General features: G+C 37.1%; 1 protein-coding gene across 5 annotated transcripts in view; it reads right to left on the bottom strand.

Moving 5' to 3' along the window:
* Positions 1-2271: 2271 nt before the first annotated feature.
* Positions 2272-25166, bottom strand: part of KCTD5 (potassium channel tetramerization domain containing 5) — a 35801-nt gene continuing 12906 nt past the window's right edge. Inside the window, exons 5-8 of one of the 5 annotated variants that reach the window (XM_061992078.1) lie at positions 24551-24667; positions 15629-15754; positions 12823-12881; positions 2272-8388 (exon numbers count right to left, since the gene is read on the bottom strand). In XM_061992078.1, coding sequence (XP_061848062.1) covers positions 12837-12881; positions 15629-15754; positions 24551-24667 — 288 coding nt within the window. In that variant the 3' untranslated portion in view covers positions 2272-8388; positions 12823-12836. The other 4 variants (XM_061992079.1, XM_061992080.1, XM_061992082.1 and 1 more) reach the window with 4 other exon arrangements.

The following is a 25166-nucleotide window of genomic DNA, read 5'->3' as shown; positions in this document are numbered from 1 at the left end:
TGGTGAGGGTGAGTATTCTTTCTGGGTTTTACCTTTCTAGGCTGATGTCAAGAAAACCGCAGTGATTTATTAAAGCAATGGGTTTTGCTTGACATAGCAAGATCTTTTGTTTTAAATCTCAAAAGCATGTCAACAAGCTGTAAGATACTTCATTGCCAGTCAAGATAGAAAAGACTAACTGGATCCAAAGATTCCAGAGACATATTTGAAACAGCAATACAAGAAACCTCCCATTCCAAGATGGGTCTGAGTTTGTACTTGGAATCACACATCTGCCAGATTTAGAAAAAGAAGATGAAATTGACTTTTCAGTCTTTGGATTCACCTCCACTGGTAAAGGCTGGCCTTAGGCTTGAATTCCTCCTGTGTGGGTGGGCGGATTCACAGAAGTATGTAAGAATGCAAAATAATGACTGCACTTTCATATAAACAAGCCAAATCCTTGGATCACCTGCCCTATTCTCATAAAGTCCTCATTTAGCTTCTCTCCATAAATAACACTTATCGCATTCTCTTGGAATGAATAGTTTCTGTGCTTTGGCCAATTACACATCAGAAGGAGGTTAAACAGGATACCTGTTCTCCTGTAGGCCCTTGGTCTATCTATGGCAGCATCTGCCTTAATTTCTTTATTCCTTTTAACTAGTAAGTGCTGGAGAAGAGATGGAAGACAGTTCCGAGCTGTGCATACAGAAAACGACAGTCAAAAACTACTTGGGGAAGAGGGGAGTTTCAAATATCTCAATGAAAACTCCATTTGCAGGCTGAGTAGTTACTGGATGCCATCTCAGCAGCATGTTACTTGGTGAAAATATATTTGGAATGTCTAGTGGTGTCTTTGCATGAATATGGAAGAGGCTTTCAGCAGGGCAGTCAAACTGCAATAGTGGCTATGCCAAACCAGACTACAAGATCACTCACCTGTAACAAAGGACCATAGTAGAACATGTACTCCCTGTATATCTTTCCCAGTGATTCCACTGACATTACCAAAATCAGTGATTTTTAGGGGAAACTGTTAACAGGATTTATCTCATGAAGTTGTGCAGACTGCAGTCTCATAGAATGTCATGTAAATATGGACTATGTGTTTACAACTGTCAGGCAAAACTTCAGCATATTGAAAGATGAATTTGCAGGATCACGTTCATCTTTCTCAAGTGAAACTTCCCCCTGAAAGGAAAGCTAGCTCCAAAGAAACTATAAATGCTATACAAGTCCAAACAGGATGTTAATGACTGACTCATGTCTCCTTTATTAACTGGTTTCTGGTTCAGGGTACACAGTTGTCCCTTTTATACTCTGACTTTGTCTAACTGGTGAAAACACTTGAAGCTACAGACAGGTATAGTAGGAATGTGGATTAAAAGTAGTGCTAGTTGACTGTAAAGTGCAAATAATTTCAGTAAGACAGTCTGATAAAATACAGATGCACACGTTCATTGGGTAATTTCTACTAAAGCAATGTTTGTACTTAGGACTGATTTTAGTAAATTCAAATGCAACTAAAACACAGGAAATCAGTTTAGTAAAATGGCACCATTTTGCTGGAGGTGATGGATATATTAGGAGAGATTATGATGTGCTTTGCATTTAAAACAGATTTAAACAGTTAAGATGAAATTCACCTAATTGTCAGTGTACAAGCTCTAAAATTTTAGGACTCACAGGTCTTAGTTTCTCATATTCAAACTAGCAGTTTGGAAAATAAGAGTAGTCCAGTGGTCTTCTCAATACTGAATCATGAACTTTTCTGTCAAGAGGGCACACCTGTCAAACTGCCTGAATAATTTCAGCAACTTGTACTTGGTACTTAAATTTTCTTCCTTCAGCCATTTCTATCTTTAAAACTTTTGCAACACACATGTCTTATGTGGCTTCTTATATATATTTCTTATACTGTATGTTGGCCTTATTAAAAAGTGTCAATTTTGGTTATCTTAATTTTTCAGACAAAAGAAGCTTTTATATTAAAAAGTACTGGATTCTAAACTAAATCTATGAGGCCAGGCAGGGTGATTTTTGAGTTTCATGAAAGCAAATGTATGCAAAGTGATTAGTTAAAGCTTGGTACATGTTTTCTTTGGTACATGTGTAATTATATAGCCATACCAGAGAAATATAGCCATACCAGAGAAAAGTATTACTGCTTTGAATCACTGCACAAAAATGCAACTACATTTTACATCTGACGTGCCAAACTAAAGAGTATATTACATTGTTAATTTCAACATTAATGGATTTAGAAAGGAAAGATTGAAGACATCACACTTTAAAAGGGGAAAAAACAGGTTTATTTCATGCAGTTTACAATACGCTAGTGTTATGAAAAGGAGGTTAAAAAAATACCCACACACATTTTATTTGCATGTTTGTTTTAAAAATGATGGTTAATTGTAACCATCTTCAAATTATTTGGGAAGCCCTAACATATTTTTATCCAGGGAAATTCCATGGATTCAGTTTCTTGTCTATGTCTGTGCTAAGAGTTTTGGCTAATGCAAAAGCATTAAAACCAGATCAAAACTCAAACTTTGCTGCAGTAAGAACACTTTAGAGATAATGAATTGGCACAAAATAAAGTGTTATTGCTAATCCACTATCCAGGAAATAACATGTTGCAAGTATGGCCACTTGGATATTAACAGAAACATCTGATGCACAACTAATTTTGAGACCCATTAATTGTGGGATAAGGAAAATAAAAGAACATCTCAGATTGGGTAGGTTAGCCTAGAGAGTCCATCGGAAATACATTTTTCATAGCTAGGCTCAGATGAGGCTCAGCACAGAAGCAGGTGGAAATAGTTGCCATTTGATACTCCTTCAGTTTGGTGATCTTGTTTCAGTCCCAGGTAGACAGGTTGGCAACATTTCCCTTACAGTGCCTTCGCACTTGCTTCATCCTAGCAAGTACACATGAGCCAAGTTAAGTTCGAGTAAAGTTGTGCATAAGCTTTTGGAAAAATCTTCGAAAGGAGCAAGAAGCATGTATATAAATGCATCAACTCGTTACATTTCAGATGACCAGGCCTGGAAATCTCAACAGGTGTTAAGTCAGGTCAAAATTCAGGCTTAGCTTTCTAAGGCAAGGAAAGCATACTGCCACCTTCCATCCACTTGCAATGAAGTATTTAACAACCATTTCTTGGAGCAGAATCTTCCACAAAGTCTCTCTATTGCCAGTGCTGTTCATAAAAGTTGTTAGACTTCAGCATAGGCAACAATAAAGTGGTAAGCAACTGTACTGTCTTCTCTACTGTATTCCTTACCAAGCGGGGTACTGAAATTCCAAGCCATATATGAATACTTATACCTGCAATTAGTTCAGTCATTTGTAAAAACTATTTTAGAGTCCGTGAATTGAAACAAAAATAGACCAGCTGCTTTTTAAATGTTTTATGTCTCTGGAACTTCAAATTAGCCCTGGAAAACATTTTAGCCCTTAGAACTTCTGCACTGAAAATGGAAAGAGTTCCTTTTGTCAGCCACTCATTTAAGCAAACTGAACAATAAGCTCTATTTAGCCCTTTAAAGCCTAAGTAAGAAGCCTCTAAACACAGCTCCTGATTGTTGTGAGCCAAAAGAAAGAAAAGTTATATGACACTGAGTTCAGAGAACTTTCTACTTTCTTTTTTTTAAAAACTGAATATCTCTACTATTTTAAGAATTAATAACTCTACACACAAACCCAGATAAAATCCTGAGATTGCCCTTCAAGCTGGAGACAACTGCAGTCTAAACTACAATGGAGTAACAGGCAGCATCCTCAGACCACATGTATTTCAAAATTGCTATGTTACAAAATACACTTTTCCAATGAGAACTGGAAGTTTTAATCCTACCATCATGAGCTAATGGGTACTGTTCAATTAATAACAAAACCTCATCTCTTTTCAAGGGCCCTACCTTTCAGGGATGATTGATTACTTTGAAAAACCTGAAAGATGCTTTTAATGTGGTGAGAGAGAGAATAAAATAGGAGAATAACGCTTCCTGATTTTATCACATCTCAAGTGAACAAAATCCCACGCTTCATCTCCAGACTCTCTTTCACTTGACTTTGATCTCCATGAAAATACCAGTCTTGGTTTCCTCAGTACTCTCGAAGAATGTATTCCAGTATATCTGAATGATTGGACAATACACATTATAATCCAGTTTCTAGTTCATTTCATTCAGATATTATTGCATTTTTTTCATTAGAAGTTAATTTTTGTAACATTAATAAAAATAGCCACTTGTAATCAATGTGTGTTAATTTGCTGGTGGTAGCTCTCTACCACTTGGAAAAAAGACTGACAACTCTCAACAATCTCAACAGATGTTCACAGAATAGTGTTCTGTTCTCAGAACCAGTTTTCTGGAAACACTATCATCCTACACAACAGACCTGTTCCCTAAGCATGTTAGCAATCACGTTTTCTTTTGTTTAACCTGCTAGAAGTTTATATTTTTTTCACCTGAAAAAAACCCAGCCTCTCAAGAGAAAAAGGAGATTGATTCAATACTCCTGTTTCTAATAATTCAGTAGTGTGCATTCACAGAGCTAGAAATGGAGCAACATGGCTATCATCTAAAGAAAATCTGAAGACAAAAAAATTGGATGGAAAAGAACTTTTATCTCTACAAGAAACTATATGAGTTTGAAAAAACAGTACATTTTCTAAATATTCTAAGTATATGATTCTGAGGACTGAAAGTTTAGTAGAGAGTCAATATAAGCTTCTAAATACCATCAGTCCTTTAACATAAAATTAATTACTGTGGAATAACAAATGACAATTTGCCATAATTAATGAAAACCCCACAGGAAGTGGGAGAAAATTCCCAGTAAACTGCTGTCTTTTGTAAACAAAAATAAACAAACCAAACATTTACTGTGGGAACTGCAGAGTCAGATTATACTTTTGGACAGTTATTATGGACCAGGAAGCAATCATGTCTTAGAGGCCTCAAAATGACTTGTGTTCGTTGCAGGTAAACTGAAATTTAAGCACTGCCTGAAAAAGTCAGAAACAATTAACATGAAAATGTCAACTCCAATACAGAAAATTAGCCTCTGATGACATTTAAAGCCAACTTAAAGCCAAAGTATGCTATTTCCTAACTCAAAGCAAGAAATTGCTATGATAAATTTCAACTTCTCAGTTTTTAAACATGTTTTGCAAGAAGTTTGTCACGTTAAAAGCCTTTAAACAATATAACTGAAAATCCACTAATCATCTGCTGAAGTAACCTTCTGTTCCATGGACAACGCACCTAACAACTTCACTGAATATTCATATAACAAAAGAGCAGAAAGTTAAACCTTTCATGGACTTTACATTTTCATGAGAGGTCACCTTGATTAACTTATGTTTTGCTATCTCTCTCTTCCTGCTTTATTTCCTTCTGCTATGATCTCTTTGTGCTCAGGATCTTAAATTCTGAACTGGAATACTGTTTTGATTGAAGAATAGAGGTGCTGTATAAATCCAGGGTTCATGTCAAAGGCTTTTGCAGTAAAAAAAGCTTTTCAACTACAGCCCCTTAGCAAACCCACCTGACTTAATCACAGGGAGTTCTCTTGAGGTAAATACTCTCCAAATTACAGAAAAGAAACAAAGGACTCCAGTTTTAGCTCTATAGGTACATTACCTCATACTGCAACATCTTAACAGATGAAACAATGTTTGCAAAACCTAGTGATGTAGACTGGACTTTAATTACCTTGTTAAAGTAGCTAACTTTATTTGAAATTACAAGAGTCAAATAAAAAGAAATCAAATTGATTTAGGGATCAATTCTGAATGCCTTGAAAAAGGTATATTGTAGCACTTCCATCTATCTGGAAGTCTCACATGTTCACAAAAATTAAAGCAATAATGTCATTAGCAAGAACAGGAAAGCAGTTAGTTCAGGTGGATTCAAACAACAGCATATTTAAAATCATTTACAAGGTACCTGCCTATTAATATTAGCTCTTTTTTTTTCTTTCTTAAAATCTTTGTGAGGTATTGGAAACAAAGTGCAAAATGATTAAGGACTCATTTCCCCCAAATTTGCTACAACAGGGATACAATGTAAACTAGATTGCAGGTAATCTCATTATAAAATAATGGTTTTTAAACTGAAAATACTCCAGTGAAAAGAACACACTTAGAAAAACCCATGCTTTTACATATTCTAAATTTGTTCACTTTGCTCAGTTTGTTACTCATGCTTTGCTGCTGTCATTCTTGAAAATTTCCTTTGTGAAATACAATATTCTGTCTTTTTGGGGTTAAATAACAGAGATAACAGAAATTCTGATTCAGAAGGATCACTGCAAAACAGGTATTTTAGGCAATAAAATATGCTTAGGCCAATGCCAAATTACTCTGTACAGCACATCAAGAAAACAAGAAACATGATTGGCTGCAATTCCATGAGCTGGGGAGCTCAGAGAATTCTGTGGAGTCATACTGTTTAAAAACACAGTGACTACTGCAGCAGAGGAAATTTTTTAATATGCAGTTAACACAGACAACTGTTATTCTTATTTTCAGATACACAAGAGAATCTGCTACTATTTATGGGAAATTTGGGTGCTAAATTTAAGCCGATAAAATATGGGTGCCTAAAAAAGTATAAAAAGTATAAACATTTCCCCCTACACAATTACATTTTTTTAGTAAATTCAATTCAGTCTTAACACCTTAAAAAAAGACAAACATTTTATATGTTGTTGTGGAGGGGCCAGCAGCTTCCTGTGCAGACCACATCCAAGTCACAAAATGCATTACAAACCCTTTCAAGCATTAGATGCATGGACAGAACATTTAGCCCATTGCTTAACTTGCTTAGTAGAAACGGTTTTTACAAATTGTTTCTGCCAAACTTTTATCAATGTATATAAGAAGTCCTTTACAAAAAGAGAAAAAAAAAAAAGAAAAAAAAAGAGTAGACCCTGGGTGTTTGAAAATCAGGCTTTTGTGTAAAGGATTACCTGGAGTATATGCATAAATTCTGAAGCTGCTGAGAATGAAAACCACGATGTCTTTAGAATTCAAAACAATCATGTATCTTTTTAAAACTCCCTTCCACTGCCTTCATAAGTCAATGAAGCCAAGTTTTATACTGTCAATTTCATTAAGTGTTTTAAAGATGTGCTAAAGATTTAGCTCAAAATATAGTGTATTAAAAAGCTCCAGTCTTGTGTATTAGCCTTCATCAATGATAAACTAATAAAGCCACACCAGATGTTTTCAAACAGTGTTCTTTAACTGCATAATTGAAACAGTATAGAAGGGCAAAGATTGATTACAGGTATCCTGAATGTCTGAAGGAATTGAGTTTGAGCACAAGCTCATCCACTTGACAAACTCAAGGTTGATTTTAATTCTAGGTGTAGAGATATGGGATCTAGGACTAACCAGCCATATTTCTGCACAGCCTCCATCTCTTGAAAAATTCTACCATAATCCACAGAGTTCAATGCTTACAGGCATTTTATAAAAGCACAAACACACATATGAATACAAACATCTCAAGAGAAACAGTATGTTCAGTTGTTCATTTTAAGTGAATTTTGATTCCCCTTCCAAACATCTGGCTAAGACTGGAGCATAACTTCTGCAGGAGGAGACTGTTTTAACAGAAGAAATATCAAGAATAACTCAGATGAAGGCCATTTTCTCTGAGTTTAGTCTTCCGTTTGGGTATTAAAATATGCCATAAATCCAGTCAATATGTACATCCTTCCTTTAGGGAAACTTTTTGTCTGACGTGTAACTTTTTACATGCTAGTTTCAGTTATCTCCTAGGCTGTTACTACGTAATAGAGTATGTCACAGAGCCATAAGGAATGTGCAGTATAACACGGGTCAAGTGGGGCTGCCACTGAGTCTGAAACAATGTAGGCCCAAATATTTGCATTTGTGGGCTGTAATGTATGTGTATGTGTGTGTGTGTGTGTGTGTGTAGCACCAATTACATTGTCCTTTAAATGTTTACAATGATAAGTAGGAAAACATCTCCAAACTGATCAACACTGGGTCATCCAGCACCAGACATTAAGTGCTACATGTCTCAGGAAAAAATATGAGTGCATGGTCATTTCTTTTCAAATGACCAGTGTCAGTCAGCCCACAAGAGAGTACAACCATGCACTACAACCAAAACTTAACACACACTCCCACATCATCTATTCCCATTGTGTAATCTTGCAATGCTTTCAGCCAGTTCACACCAGCTTATAGGCAAATATGGTTGAACCCAGATCAACAGAAAATTGTCTAAATCAGATTTTTTCTTTTGCAGCCAAGCCTCTTCAGTGTGACAATTCACTGCATCTTGGAATGAAAGAGAAAAAAATGTCACCATTCAATACTGTCTTCACATCCTGGAACCTCGTTCTTGCAAAATCTGAAACAGACCAATAGAAATTCTATAAACGAAAATGCAGTCAATGTCATTCCTAAAGTATGGATGGAAGTCAAACAGCAACATAATGACTATTTCAAGTAATTGACAAAGTGTCAGGGAGCTGATTCAAGGACATTCCTGAAGTCTATGCTTTAAAGCTGCAAAAAGATAGGTTGATACATACAACATCTAGTATCAAACATAATTAAAACAGATGTAAACAGAATAGAAATTAAGTATGACTAATATTACCAAAGCTTAAGGGTTGACAGATGTAAAAATTAAGCCATTTCACCTCATTCTAGTTCTGAAGATACTTAGGTCCCGTTTGGTAAGTGAACTCAGGTACTTCATTAGAAACTGAATTTTATCTTCCTTTTTCCCGCTCCAGTAAAATGTCAACTCTCTGAAGTTTCAGCTGCAAATTGTGTCCCATAAATTGGTACAGGAAACATGAACTAGCAATTTCAAATGTGCAACAATGGCACATTGGGTGAGACAACACAGGAAGTTTTCAAAAGCCAGGAGTAAAAGCTGGCAAGATTTAAATCAACAGATTGATTTAAAACCTGAAATAGATGCCCAGGCTTGCTCTGTTTTAGGAACTGAAGTCAACTACAGTTCCTCACAGATTTTTACTATGCTGTTCAGATATACAAAGCTTAGCAGCTGGACTGATCAGTTGTATGGAAGCAACAGTAGTTTTAAAATATTTTTACAGTAATATTATTTGCTTATGCAAATTCTTACAAGTTTTTTAGGCATCCTTGTCCACAGGAAAATTGCTTTTGCCAACACAGGACACAGAATATTGAACCTTTTTTTCATTACCTTGCCCATCATTATCCTTTAAAATGCTCAACACCAGGCAGCTAAGAGGCAAACATAGGGACTGAAGTCTAATGAAAACAAAATAACCTACTTCTGAAAAACCTAGGAATCCTTGCATATAGCATCTTACAAAATGGAGACCACCTATTCCACTTCCAATTTGACTATTTTTTCCTATTCTATCTCATTTCTCTTCATCTCCTTCAGCAATGAAAGGATCCAAGCCTTAGTGCCGACTATCCAAGCAACAACATTTCTCACGCTACTCTAAACTGAAGAACAATCAGCAATAGTGAGGTCCACTCTCAGGTTGTGTAGTGTTGCAGAGAAGCCTTTAAGTTAATTGCAGAACCAATTGTGACAGTAGCCTCTAAACCACTAGGCAAAACTTCAAATGTACTGAGCATAAGTACTTAATCGTCATCTGTAAGTAAACATATCTCTAATGATACTTCATTTTCTTTTTCTTCTTGACAATTTTCCTAGCACTGGGAAGGCCTCTTGATTTCAAAAGCTGAAATCAAGCAAAGGCACAATTCCTGGGCAATGGTACAGATGTCTTCAATATAGAACTGCCTTCTGTGATCATTTTAGTGTAGCTTGATAGTAAGACAAACACCTAATGCTAGTACTTAGTAAGTAGCACATTCCAACCAAGAAGACCCATAGAATCAGACAGCACACACAAACAGTTCAGTCTTCGTGCTTGTAGGGTACAGGCTGACAACCGCTTAACACAGCACAGCCGTTTCATAAATGATTTTAAATAAAATAAGAAGTCGAGATATTTGGTTTCTTTTTAATAACGTTAAATTATCAATATGTTAACAAATTAGCCTTTATCGGTTGTCAAGACTAATGTGTCTTTCATAGAGACTGTACTCAAGTAGTATGTCACCTGCTTTGTACAACTCCATGGGATGCTTTGAGGACTGAAGTTCATAAAGAACCCATCACCATTTATGTGCCTCAGGGACAGTTCAAAGATGGTTCAATGTTAGTTAAAAAAATGAAAATCCACTTTATCACTTGCTCACTGTACTTCCTGCAGTACTTGGATGTCACTTTGTGCATACAAAGTTCTTTTTCATTTCAAATTCAGTACTAGTATTTTGAAGTAATGAAGACAGATTTCACTGCCGGTACTTCGATAAATTTCCAAAATACGTAAAAGGTGTTGCCCTTGTGTCATGACATGCTTTAGGGTCTATTTTTAATTCAAACATTGCTTATTTTATTAAAATATTTTTCTATGTGTACTTTACAAAAAGTCTTTCATACAAAACTGTAGAAAAGATAAAAGTGAACCCTGTGTGGAAAAGCCAGGCCCTGAAAATTGCTCAGCAACTGCTAGTATAATATATTCAAAAAGAACGTGACAGACTTACAGAAGATAGTACCACTGATACTTAGTTGTGGTACCACGGTGTCATTGTAGCTTTCATACAATAATCTGGATGCTGGCCTGAAGCCAAAATTCCTAAACTGAATCCTACTGGAAGGTGGAGAAATCTATCAGCAATTAATTTTATAAATGCTTCACACTTAAAACTCTTTCCTTGAGTATTTTCTCATGGTCACAGCTGAGAACAAAGTGCTGGAGTAGATGACCCAGCAAATGTAGTCAGTAATTGAAATAAACTCCAACAGACAAAGCATGGCTAAAACAAGCACCTGTGCAGTTATAACATAATATTGGATCGATTCATTTTCAGAATCTTTCCAACTGAAAAGCATTAAGAGTTTATTCTTTCCTAGAAGATAAAAAGTACTTCTAAGATTAATAGACTTAGAAGTATTTTCTGTAGTTTCAAGGACGCATAAAAAAAGATAAAGGTAAGCCAGATCTGGACATTGAACTTTGCACATTATCCTGAGCCAGTAAGCCCAACACTAAGCAGAAAATTGAGTCAGATCAGGCAATATTTTAACACACTTTGCTTGGAACTCCTTCTATAACCCTTATCTTTACTAATGGAAAAATTATTTCTGATCAGCAAGCTCTCATGAGAAGTGTTCCATCCATCTCAGTTCAGAAACTGCGTGAAAGAGGATCTTTTGTAGTCATTGGCAGCGACTTTCTCCAAAGAAGTAGTAGAATTTCAGTTATCAGGAATTCTGTCAAATTTATACTTACTTACTGAATTCTGAAAGGATGACTGATTCTGTTCTGCAACTCAAAGCCCTTTTTTAAAGACTACTCCTAAAATTGTTAGTGGCTTACTGGGAAAAAATGATGAGAAGCCTAAAATCTGAAAACAGTTACGGTAGGTGTTCTCCCAAAGCTAGGATAGGAGTATGTTTGGAACAAGTGACTTCCCTGATAATCCTCTTCTGTTCTGTTTTTTCTCCAGGTGTACCACATCCAAAGTTGCCTTACAAACTCTAAACAATGCTAAATGAACCCTCATATCCTAGGGACTTGAGTGTGATTGCTTCTTACAGAAATAGAACATGAGAACTATTTTCTCCCACTCAAAATACACCTACTGCAGATAGAACAGTATTTTAAGGATTGTCTGTCTTTCAGGAACACTAAGAATCTTGTATTCAACTCCTGTGAATAGAAGAATCCTGTGAAGTACTAGTTTGTTTTGAAAGCTTCCAATTTGATCCATTTCTTGCAGCCACTTGTGAAGACCTGGCAAATGACCTTATTCTATCTCAGCAGTAGTTTTTCTTAGCATTAGTTAAGAAAATAACGTAAGTTCTTCTTCAGCCATGTGGAAGCCACACTTTAGAGATAAGTGTAAGGTTGCTTTACATCTAAAAGGTTCAAGTACCTTGGTGAGAAGCTGGTGCTCATGCAAGGGTAAATATCTTCAATTTATACAGGCTCAAGTGACTACTCTGCACACACTGTATCACTGAACATTCGACGATCAGCTATCTTCTAGAAATTGGATAGCAGAATAAATGAGAGCAGTGCTTGCAGATATATTAGGAAAAGGTTGCAAAAGTTGTTCTTTCTGATGCAATTTTTGTGTTCTTCTACTTGTAACAAATACCTTTGATCTTCAAAAATATGTGAAACTACAGAGGAAAAGACCTGATCCCTTCCCAGAGGGAGTTATTTTCCTGTGATAAATATAACTAGCATCAAGATAACACTATTTACTTGTATTTGCTAGGTCTTGATTAAAAAATTATTGTTTCAAAATAAAAAGATAAAAGCACCTTTTGACTATGCTGCACTTCAGTCAAGTTTGTTAATTTAATGCCAAACCAGACATTTACTGAAAATGTACACTGTAAGTTTGTATCAGATATCCCTACACAAAAAAAAAAAAAAAAAAGTCAGAAAGCTGGTGTATGACACATAAAAATGATAAGCAATTCTGACCCTTGAGTCTACATTAAAAACTCTTCTTCTCAGCAAAGCTTTAAAGGAATCAATCACAATACAGCTTGTAACAGCAATACTAATTATTCTGTCACAGAAACACTATCCAGAACAGGAATTCTATCTTTGCTACCCATGCCACAACTATAATCACAAACACATACAGGACCAGGACTACCCAAAGGACAGCACTAATGGGGGTAGGAATTGGATGGGGCAGAAAAGAATCTAAGCAAAATCCTAGGGCAGCTAGTGCTCACCATGACATTTACACTTAATCTGAGTCATTCATATCGTAATCCGTTTCTTCATCCTCACTCTGAGTGTCATGCAGCATGCAGCGAGTGTAGAGAAAGGAAGGGAAAAGAAGAGATTGCAAGTGAGTCAGAGCTGCAACAAAGTCCAGTCCACTTACACTTGAAGCATCTGGGAATGACATTTATCTACTTTTATCTGAGACTCCCATTCTTTGTAAGAAAGTTATGAAATCAGACAATTTCATGGTGGAACATTACGGGTTTCATGAAGATTTCCTTTTTCAAATGCTCTAAATGTTTCAAAAGTTCTAAAGTCAAAAGATGGAATAATGCCATGCAATAGAAAGATAGGGACTATAAGTATAGTGAAAATGTAAAGAAAACTGTAAAGCTGATGCCTTAAGTCTGTGTGCTCTTTGCAATGGATGGGAAAGGATAGCATTGGAGAATTTAACTTTCGATGCAGATGTTATGATCAAGTTTTGGTCATCTGTCTCAAGAGTGAAAAGTCAATAAAGTGGTATGGAAAAAGAAGAATGCTTGTGGGAATATAGGTTATCTTTTGGTAGTGCCATAGCTACCAGTAAAAGCCTTCTGAACCATTTAAGTGAATATTCCAAATGCTGCTAATTTCCTCGACTGTATTAGAGAGTTGCAGGGACTCCTACTACTAACTTACCATGCAAACTGTTTAAAAAAAAAAAAAAAAAAAGAAAATACAAGAAAAAAAAAGTCTCTAAGAAGGACTCAAGATGAAACTTGATTGGATGGGCTATCAGAAAATGCTTTTTCCTATTCTGAGAGTCTAGAATACAATACTATTTACTAAAAAACTAGGTGCTTGTTGGATAAAAATTACATACTGGAACTTTTTTTTGGTTTTTTCTGACCTAACCTGTTGTAAAAGTAATAGGAAGACTTTCTCATGGCTTCTAGAAGTCAGTCCCAGTACACAAATCCGTTATTCTGTATTTATCACTGGGTACTAGAATTTAAAACATATGAACTTCATGAAGACCAACTCAGACACTAATGAACAGATCACAGACTAGAGAATTAATGCGGGCTAAGAGGGAACTATTGAGGCAACAACTCCCAAGTTCCAGTCAAGATTCCTGAACACAGCTGTCAGAAACCTCTCAACTAAAAAGAAGTTTTTGAGTTTGTTTTTGGTTTTTTTCCAGGCACAACACATATCTATAAAAAATTAATGGATCTATTAGAAACACAATATATTAAAAATTATTTTTCAATTATTGCCATTAGTTGCTAGAAACAGTTCAACTCTCCCAGGACAAAAGGAATGAATGAGTCTATCTCCAACCAAAATTAATAATAATTCTTATTCACCACTCTGGTTAAATTATGCTCCGTTCTCTTTGAAATAATGATGAAGCAGCACTTCAATGGAGAGGTCTAAGATTTAGCTTTTCTCAGAGCTAATGCATTTACAAAGTAAATTTACTGTGCTCTGAACTAGCTTTTGTATTAAGGGTTTAATGGTTTAATTTGATCTGTGTTTTTTCTTGCATTAAGGATGCAATGTAACACTGGCAACTTTGAGGTACTACCATTCCTCATGAAGATGTTTATAAGGTTCTAAAATTTCCTGGTTTATTTCAGGTGCGTTATCTCAGTCCTAGGTTATTACCACACACTTCTTTAAGCTGTCAACTTTTAAAGCTTTCCTGAAGCATCCTGGAAAAAGCAGGCCTTGACTAGGGGTTTGGAAAGAGTGAGATGTAGCTTACCCAGGTTCACCGTTTACTCCTGACTACACTTATCCCTCTTTGGAAGTTTTAGCTCAACAGTGACAAAACAGTATAAATTAGTAATTTCACTAAGAATCCAATATAGAGCTAGGAGTGTTTTTGTAGTGCAACTTACAAAAATGTCTCCATATGTAGCTACATAACCAAGTTACAAGGCACAGAAGGTAGCCAAATTTTATTTGAGGCCTCAGTGCCAAGACTCAGATCAATTCTTAGCATTGCATCAAAATTAGTTTATTTGAAGATGATTCTTGAAAAAGTAACCTTTGATTATTACTGTTTCTCATCTCCATATTCTATCTTAACAGCTTTTTAGTTAATTACAGAAATACAGAGTTTGACCGTAGTCTTCTCTTCATGCAAAACAACAATACAATCATAAAAGCTGTTCAACACACAGGGAAGAGACTTATGTATATAACTGGTCTGCCTTATTACTATTCACCTGTGGTTTTACATTTTCCCTTGTACAAACTTCTGAAAGACAGGTAGCTAAAATGGTTAAGATATTGTGTCCATTACAATCTTTTTGTAAAGCTGGTTACAAAAAGTAAAAAGAAAGTAGGTGGAAACCTGAAAACATTAAGCTAACAATGCCTTAATGCACATGACTTTTTCAGAGAAAGCATATTGCAATCTCCATTCTTGACAGTAAGTTTTCTTCATTTGAACTCACGGAAGAACAAGAGTTTTCAATGGAACCAGTGTCAGAATAAGGAAGCATTCGAACGTGTAAGAAATAAAACCTAGATTCTCAACTGTAAACAGCACATACCTGCCAATACTCAAAAAACTAGAACAGGTATGAGGAACAGTACAGAATATTGCATCTAAAGAATCCATTTTTTAGAACACATGCATGCTGACTGTGGCTTTTACAGTCTCTCATACAATGGACAGATAATCATTATTACTCATAAGTGAGGAGGAAAAAAAGGCAATTAAATAACAGTCTGGAATAGAGGTAGTCCTAGCATGACTTAGTGAAGTCCACCCAATTTGACACCATTTCTTTAGTCCAATGTCTACTAACTTACCTTTGCTTTTTCACTGGGTTCACTGGTTGTGCCATAGGGAGTGTTATGCAATTCTTTTGAGACAACACACAGAAATTCAGCCTGATCTTCATTGCCATAGTTATAGGAAGAACCAATACTGACCAGCTGAAAGATGAAAACAAGAAAAAAAAGTCAATGTATTTCCACAAATTCCATCAATTCTCACCATTAGTACAAACACTCCTCACTCTTTAGACTGTTGCTTGTGCCTGAAGCATGACTCCACTTCAATGCAAGTACATTTTGATGTTGACTAACACTTTGACACTCCGATGATACGATTAATGGATTTTCTTTCTAAACATTCACCAAATTAATGATTTACAGCTATGATTATACAGTGAAAGAAAAGGCTGCAGAGGTAGGCGAGTTGACAAGAAGCCTGTTCCCTGTTTCTGTTATTTACTGGAAAATATCTCATCCTCCAAAGTTAATGTTTATAAAGTTTGTGTGTGGTATCTTAATGTGGCAAGATTTAACATGTTTTGGCTGCATGCAGGAAGAACTTTAGCCTGAAGGGATTCCCGCCACTTTACTTACAGCATGATAGTACTTCTATTACAACATATTTTGAGTGGACAAAGACAAAATTCGCATTTGATTGAAAAACAGCATGACATAGCATGGGAACACACCAAGATTAACGTCTGAAAGTCATATGTACTGCTACAACGAAGTTAAGAAAGCGCTACAAGCAGAAGCCATGTATAATGAAATGTGACATAGTTACAAGCTTCTATAAGTCTCAATATCAAACGACAAATGACAATTTACTAAGAAGGATATACTCAACATCAGTTATACCTCCTCCACAGGATGTTTGTCAAATGGCAGAAATGTCATGTAACTTGTCTTATCTTACACACAGTAGGCTTATCTAATGCTAGAAGCTTTATACAGCCTGCCTTTCCAAGCCAGAATCAATTCAGATAGCTGGTTCATTTACTTTACAGTTTTATTTCAAAAGCATGACAAGATAATGGATGGTGCTGTTACTACTGACATGGCTCAAAGTGCTAAAAATCAACCTGCTGCACAGATATACTCTAAATGTCATTACCAAAACACTATTAAACCTACCCACCAAATCACCACACACGTGATAAAGCTGTCCTATTCTCCAGTCTCTATTATATATCATTAAAATGATGGCCTCACTGAAAAGGCTTGTTTTTTAGAGTAACAGCACTTGAAACACTGTACTTATGTCACAGAATTATTTTGACTGGAAAAGACCTTTAAGACCATTAAATTCAACCACTAACCTCACGCTGCCAAGCCCATCACTAAACCACGTCCCTCAGCACCTCATCTCTGCATCTTTTAAATATTTCTAGGAATGGGGACTCCATCACCTCCTTTGAGCAGCCTGTACTGGTGTCTAAGAACCCCCTCAGTGAAAAAGTTCTTCCCAATTTCCAATCTAAACCTCCCTGGTGCTATTTGAAGCCATTTCCCCTTGTCTTATCACTCATTACTTGGGAGGGGAGAAGAGACTGACTCCCACTGCTACAACCTCCCTTCAGGTAGTTGTAGAAAGTGATCATGTCTCATCTCAGCCTCCTCCAGACTAAACCACCCCAGTTTCCTCAGCCTTTCCTCATCAGACTTGTTCTCCAGACACTTCACCAGCTCTGTTGAACATCTCTGGACACACTACAGTACCTCAATGTCATTCTTGTAGTGAAAGGCCCAGAACTGAATGCAAGTACAAGGGGAAGATGAATGGAACACAAGTACAAGGGGATAATCACTTCCCCAGTCCTGCTGGCCACACTATTTCTGATACAGGCCAGGATTTTGTTGGCCTTCTTGGCCACCTGGGCACACTGCTGGCTCACGTTCACTGGCTGTTGATTAACACTCCCAGGCCCTTTTCTGCAGAAGAGCTTTCCTGCCACTCTACCCTAAGCCTGAAGCATTGCATAGGATTGCTGTGGCTCAAGTGCAGGACCCAGCACTTTGCCTTGTTGAACCTCATACAGTTGGCCTCAGCCCATTGATCTAGTCTGTCCAGGTCCCTCTGAAGAGCCTTCCTGAACTCAAGCACATCAATGCACTCACCCATCTTGGTGTCATCAACAAACTTAATGGGGATCAACAAACTTAATGGGGATGTATTTGATTCTCTCATTCAGATCACTGATAAAGATGTTAAACAGAACAGGCCCCAACACTGAGCCCTGGGGAACACCCCTGGATTTAACTTCATTCCCCACCACTCTGTGGGCCTGGACATTCAGTTTTCCACCCAAAGCAGAGTAGGTCCATCCAAGCCATGGGCAGCCAGCTTCTCCAGTAGGACGCTGTGGAAGATTGTGTCAAAGACCTTACTGAACTCCAGGAAGACCACATCCACAGCCTTTCCCTCATCCACCAAGCAGGTCATTTTGTAGTAGAAGGAGATCAGAATGGTCAAACAGGATCTGCCCTTCATAAAGCCACATTGGCTTGGCCTGAATCCTTGGTTGTCCTGTATGTGCCTCAAAATGGTGCTCAGGATGATTTGCTCCATGATCTTCTCCCAGCACTGAAGCCAGGCTCACAGACCTGTAGTTCCCAGGATCTTCCTTCCAGCCTTTCTTGCAGGTGAGTGTCACCTTTGCCATCCTCCAGTCTGCTGGGACCTCCCCAGACAGGACTGCTGGTAGATGACAGACAGTAGCTTGGTGAGCATTTCTGCCAGCTCCCTCAGGTGGATCCCATCCAGTCCCAGAAAAGAGCTGGCTTTACCATTGAAGACTGAGCCAAAGAAACCATTAAGTATCTCAGCCTTTTCCTCATCCTTGGTCACTCAGCTTCACCCTGCGTCCATTAAAGGACAAAGATTCTCCTTAGCCCTCCTTTTGTTGCTGATATATTTATAGAAACTTTTCCTATTGTCTGTTACAGCAGGGGCCACTTTAAATTCTAATTGTGCCTTAGCCCTTCTAATTTTCTCCCTGCACAACCTCACAACATCCTTGTAGACCTCCTGAGCTGCCTGACCTTTCTTTTGAAGATCATAAATTCTCTTTTTTTCCTCCTGAGCTCTAGCATAAGTTCCCTGTTCAGCCAGTTTGGTCTTCTACCCTGCCAGCACACCACCTTGCACATGAGGATAGCTTCACCTTGCACCTTTACGGTTTCCTTCTTGAAGAATGTCCAGCCTTCCCAGACTCTTCTGCCTTTCAACCTTGCTTCCCAAGGAACTCTGGCAACTAACTTCTTACAAATATCAAAGTCTGCCCTCCAGAAATCTAAGGTAGCAGTTCTGATGACTCCCCTTCTTGCTTCTCTGAAGATCAGGAATTCAGTCATTTCATGACTGCTATGCCCAAGACAGCCTCCAACCATCACATCTCCCACAAGACCTCTGTTCACAAACATCAGGTCCAGCAAGGTGCCTTCCCTTGTCAGCTTGCTCACCAGCTGTGTGAGGAAGTTATCTTCCACACACTCCAGGAACCTCCTGGACTGTTTCCTCTCTGCTGTGTTGTATTGCCAGCAGACATCTGGTAACTTTAAGTCTCCCATGAGAATAAGGGCCAGTTGAGACCCAGTTGCTATAGAACATCTTGTCTATCTCCTCATCCTCACTGTGCAGTCTATAACAGATTACTACTATGGCATCAGCCTTATTGTCTTTCCCCGATTCTCACCTATAAACAGTCGATGTTACCATCACCATCATCGACCTCTAAACAGGCAAGACACTCCTGAACATAGAGGGCTACCCTCCATCTTGCCTGTCCCTTCTGAAGAGTTTGTAGCCATCCAGTGAAGCTGTGGCTCATATCACCACATTTCCATAATAGCAACTATGTCATACTTTCCTTGGTGCACAATGGCTTCCATCTCCTCTTTGTTGCCCATGCTGCACACACTGGTGTAGGTGCACTTCAGATCTGGCTACCTTTTGTGGGTGAGAAGTCTTAACCTCCCGTGACCATTTTCAGGTGTTTATGTGACCTCAAAAAAAGTGTCTAAAAATTGTGTACTGCCATTAGTCTAGCAGAGCATCAAAGAGAGCAAAAGCTTTGTAAAGCAGGGAACATGCAGCCAAGATGGAATCTTTGTCCAGAGTCTGTACTTGAGGAGTAAGACTACTCCCCCAACAAAAATGGAAGGCAGACCAAGGTTAAAAGCCACTTCAGTATAGTACTATCAGCAGAAAATAAAGCCTTATTGTACTTTTAAGGAGGGGGGAGAGGTGCTCAGATGTTCCAGCACTGTGGTAAGACAGCCAAGCAAGCATCTCCACAGACAGAGCGAGCCAATATCTACAAAGAGCAGCAGACAGTATATCTGCACAGTGAACCAACTTCATGCCAGACTAAGGAAATGTCAAAAGTTTTTGGACCCCAATGGTATTACAGCACATAAGGCTCAGGCTATAATGAACAGCACTGGCAATCAAAATTCAGCACTCTCAAACCACCTACTTTAGCTATACTGTCTGAGTGTGATCACCAGAAACCCTTCCCTCCCTCCTCCACTCCTAACATAACTCTAATTCTGCAAAATACATACATAGTCAGTAATACACACAGGCTGATCAAAAATACATATGATAAAGACATTTTTTTCCACCAAATTTGTGTAATGAAGTTACAAAATTATAGTTTTTTTAGAAGCACCAATACATTCTCATTGGAATAAAAAGGCACCACTTATCCTGAAACAATAAGTCTGCCAATATTTCACAATGGATGCTCTGCAGTCTGCACCATAATATATTTGTGTCATATTCATAAAGTAACCAGTTGCACAGTTGCACAAAATAGACTAAGAAAGTCCACTGAAAAGCTGGAATCCAGACTTACTTCACAGATAAGGGTGATTTTTGATTCTCTCCCTATCAGCAAAAACATCATGCCCAAATTTTCAGGAAAAAAAGCACAGCCAAGCTGGCTCTAAGCCTGTTGGAGTGGTATAAAGTTTATCCCATGCATTATATAGCAATTACAAACCATATAATGCAAATACAGTAACTGCTTCAATTACTGAGGTAAACTGCAGGCCTACTTAAACACATAAATAACATTTATAAATAGAGTCAAGCGTATGGTTTGATGTAGTTTACGATCAACTTCTCTTCTTGCAAAATGGCAAGAATGTGTCAGATAAACTATGACAACAACTATCAGACAAAAAAATACTTCTTTACTTATTGACACTCAAAAGACATAAGTAACCACTCTGAAAGTAAATATAATACAAGAGTCAAACATTAGTCAAATCATCAATCCTATTTCAGCAAGGCTGATAGGATCTCAGTTGGTAGCTACTTATATCCCACAGTTAATTCTTCATAAGCCAAATAAGTTGACCTTTTTGCACATAAGTCTTTTCAGGAGATATGTCAGACTGACTACTTATTAGCCAGTTGGATAGAACTATTGATTTAGATGACTGTCAGAAACATATAGATGATTTTTTCCAGTATTAATCAGATGGTGCATTTGAAGATAAAGTCACTTTTCAAACATGAAACACAATTTCTTCAAAACTCCAACAGATAACACTCTTGTAAGCAGTTACATATGTGTCCAATTAAATTATTTGCACAGTATTTATAGCATGTTAGAAACTTAATTGTAGCTTTTTGAGATGCATCAGCAGCAATAAGGGTGATGGCAGGCAAAGAAACAATGGAAAATGACTGCAGATTAGAACTGAACTACTGTGTCAGAAAGGATGATCAAAAATAAACCAATATTTTAGCACTAGTACTCTAAAAGTCACTCCAGTGTTCCAGGTGCTGGTGGCAATACTTTAAGAAGGATGCTGATAAACCGAAAGGATTTATTAAAATCCCCTACTCTGTGTTTGTCTGTGTGTCAGGTCCCTCCACTCCCCAACTTCCCTCAAAAAAAAGAATCCACAACAAACCAGAGTAATCTGAGGTCTACAAAAATATGTGTTACCATGCATAAGCAAAAGATTTCTAGTTACTTTGCGTAATGCTTCTCAGACCTTCTGAAAGGACAAACCCTTTTTGACTCACTGGGCTTAACCAGTACAGACAGTTTTTATGATCAGGAGCTTAAGGAAGGAAAAAAAGAATATTTTAGAAGTCTTTAAATACTTCAAAAATATTTGCATGATTAGATATATATATATACATATGTATACACACATGTATGTATTTTTCTTTGCTGCTTTTTTTCCTTCCATGATTTGTTCCATTACATCATTCTATGATTCTATGCTCCTCCCTAAAGCAGTGTGATCCCGTTTGAGCGCCTCTGTGAATCCCAACAGTGCACAGAAAAATGACAATGTTACTTATCACAGAAAGTTCTTCAGATCATAATCCATGCACTGTTTGCATGGCGTAAGGGTGCTGACACTAGTACGCTGTCAGCTGTAACTAAAAAAACCAGGAATGGAAAGTATTGTTATTATTATTGTTGTTGTTTATTTAATCAACAGAAATACAGCTCTTTGCATTTTATTGCTTTATGTGCCAATACCAGTCAGGATTTTCCAGAAAAGATAAAGAAATAAAACCAAGGAAGTTCCTGTCTTATAAAGCCTGAACTTTCAAGTAAGGTAAAAGATGACAATCAGAAATGGCAGAGTTTAAAAAAAACCAACAGTTTGGCATCAGTAAAGGTGGACAGAGACTACCTTATGTTTAGCTATGGTCAGGCTTGTTTTCAAAGATTTAAGGATGATTTCAGGGACAATAACACAGTAACTTTCTGAAGAACTTTTCCTGAGTCTGCAGCTCAGGAAAGTTATCTCAGAGGATAACCAGATGATAAAAATGGTATAGGTGAGAGAATAGGTCAAATGATTCCTGCATTAAGTTACCTGATGGCAGCAAAATATATTAATCTCTTCCTGCCTTAAATCAATACCTGTACCCCTAAAAATACCCCTATGAATAGGAAAAATGGTTGTTACATATCACTTTTAGGAACCTGATTTTTGAAACGAACAAACCTCATGCCTAACTGAATTGGCACAGATCTCGAAACCAGGCACATTTCAATAACTTGCCTATACAGATTTGCTATACTGGTTTCACAATATTGACTCAGAATCTATATAGTACATTTATAGCAAAAATTAGCAATAGTGTAACCACCACAGATAATCACTCCAGCTTCTACAAACAGCATCCCTGCTGTTCTCTGCTTCCCACTGATATTACTCATACGAATTAACTGTCCTACTTCATGACCACAAATTTCCTTCTCTTTCTATGATGGTATGATTCTCAAAACTGAGTAAACTGCATAACAATTATTCTCAAATTCTTCTTTAAATATTCTTACACTTTGAATATTACTGCTCCTGTTTCAAGCATGGTAAAGTCCTTGTCTTGGAATGCTTCTTTTGGGTTTTTTAAAATTATACTAACAGCTGACAGAATAAAATAAAGTACTCCCCTTCAGTTTTGTTTCTTAAAGAATCAAGTTGTATGAACGTAATAATAGCCTCTATGCCTTCTAGAGTTATAATGTATTCATTCTATTACCTTCTCAAAGGATATACAAAAGCCTACAAAGATACATGCCCATCAGCCATTAAACTCTGCACTGATGACTGATACCAAGACCACAAGTATATTTATTTCAAGTCTCTTAATGCCATTGTCAGACTTCAAATCTAGGAGGAAGCAAAATTCATTCCCTTCCAGTTTGGGGGTTTTGGTTAGTTTTTTTTAGCTTTGTTTTGTTGTTTGTTTTGGGTTTTTTTAATTTTATACTTGCCTTCATCTTTTCACTGACTTCCCCCATCTTCCATTTTATCATGTTGAACTTTACTTTGAGCTGTCTGGGACATGAACATAGAAACAACATCATGCTACCTGTACCCTACACATCCTTAACAGACACATTTCCTATTCAGTTCCAGAAAAATCTGAAAACCCAGTGCATTGTTTTCACATTCAAAATATTATCTATACAACTGCAAGAAGCGCTTGGTACGTTGAACAAGCACTCCATGTTTATTAATTATTGATTTCATCATTATCGATGAAAAATACAGAACACCAGGTTCCCAAATCAATTCAGGTAAGATATTTCAAAATGGAGCACAGCTATGTAAATAATTGGAAACTGTCACCAGTGGTACTGGTAAGCAAAAAGTCTTTCCCAAACTCTTGAACACTGGGAAGTAACGGCAATTAAAAAAGCAGGAAGGATGAGACAAGCTGAACAGCCAATGAGTGAAGCTATGATTCTTCATTTGGGTTTCAAGAAAATTTCTCAAGGGGAAGGAAAAAACCCACAAAACAACAGCAACATCAAAATCACCAACACCCCCCTGAGATGTTCTTTTCACTTTGGACAAGATTTAAAACTGCTGGTTTTTTCTCCCTTTATTTCTCAATATTTTATTTCTGAAAAATTCTGTTATTTGTTGTTCTAGTTTAAATATGCTTCATCCACCTCAAAAAAAAAACCAGTTAGGTACTGAGCTGCCAGAAATAAAAGATTTGAACTCAGAACTTAACTGGCTAAACTGGTGGATAAAATACACTCAAAGTAGAACAATGACTAACATGGAAACGTTCCTTTCTGAACTCAGTGAACTCAAAGCTTTATTTACAGAGTTCCTAATGTTTTAACTGTACCAATTTTACTTAACAAACATGGATCAAAAGCTGTTAACTTTGGAGGAAGATTTAAGGAAATGAAGTTACCTATTATGAAGGTAAGAATTCTTAAGAAGAACTTTTAACTAAATAACTAGGGGTTTGTTTGTTTAAAAATCTTTTTACAATGTGAACATTTATAATGTATTATGAGATACTGTGCATATAAATAAAAGCCAGTCACAAATACACACAAATTACTATGTGCTGTACATCCAGGAATAAAGTGGAATGATTTGAAAGCAGCAGAAATGCAAGGAGGCCAAGCATATCATTGTGAGGGCAAAAAGAACGGTGTGACACACCTCACTGCAGCATTTCTGGAAGCATCTCTCTTCCCCTTTCACTTCCCGTGATACTATCAGCAGATACTCTGACTGCTGGGCCCGGCCACAGCTGTACTGGGAACCTATACTGACAAGCTGAAATAACCAATCAAAGCAAAACACAAAAAGAAACCTTTGTAAAGCTGAAGCACATACCATTATCCAAATTGTACAAATAATAGATGAGCTCAAACGTTCAGGTAACATTTACTTGCCACTATAACAGGTTGCTATCAAGCTACAACTTTCATTTCAACACATGTAAAATTTATGGAGGCAGTTGCAAAGCCCTTTGCAATTTCAAGGGAAGTTAAGAGTTAACAATAGCAAGTCATAAAACTTCCCATATCACTGTGGTGTAGCCAACTACTCTTGAAATACATAAACAAAGTTTGGTGCATTATGAAAGTGAGCATTATTTTCCTGTCATACTTGCCAAGTGCAGAAGGTAACACAGATACAAAACTGGAAGGTGTTATGTAAAGCAATATATCAAGCCTGGGTATGAAAGAGCTTCATCTTGTTTCAAATATTGATAAATAAAATACAGCTAAGGAAATATTAAATCAATTAGAGGAAAAAAAATGTTGAGTGC

The sequence above is a fragment of the Colius striatus genome, chromosome 3 (genome assembly GCF_028858725.1).
Source record: "Colius striatus isolate bColStr4 chromosome 3, bColStr4.1.hap1, whole genome shotgun sequence".
NCBI classification, from domain to species: Eukaryota; Metazoa; Chordata; class Aves; order Coliiformes; family Coliidae; genus Colius; species Colius striatus.
Note: the sequence above shows the minus strand (reverse complement) of the source record. Positions and strands in the feature narration are given on the sequence as shown.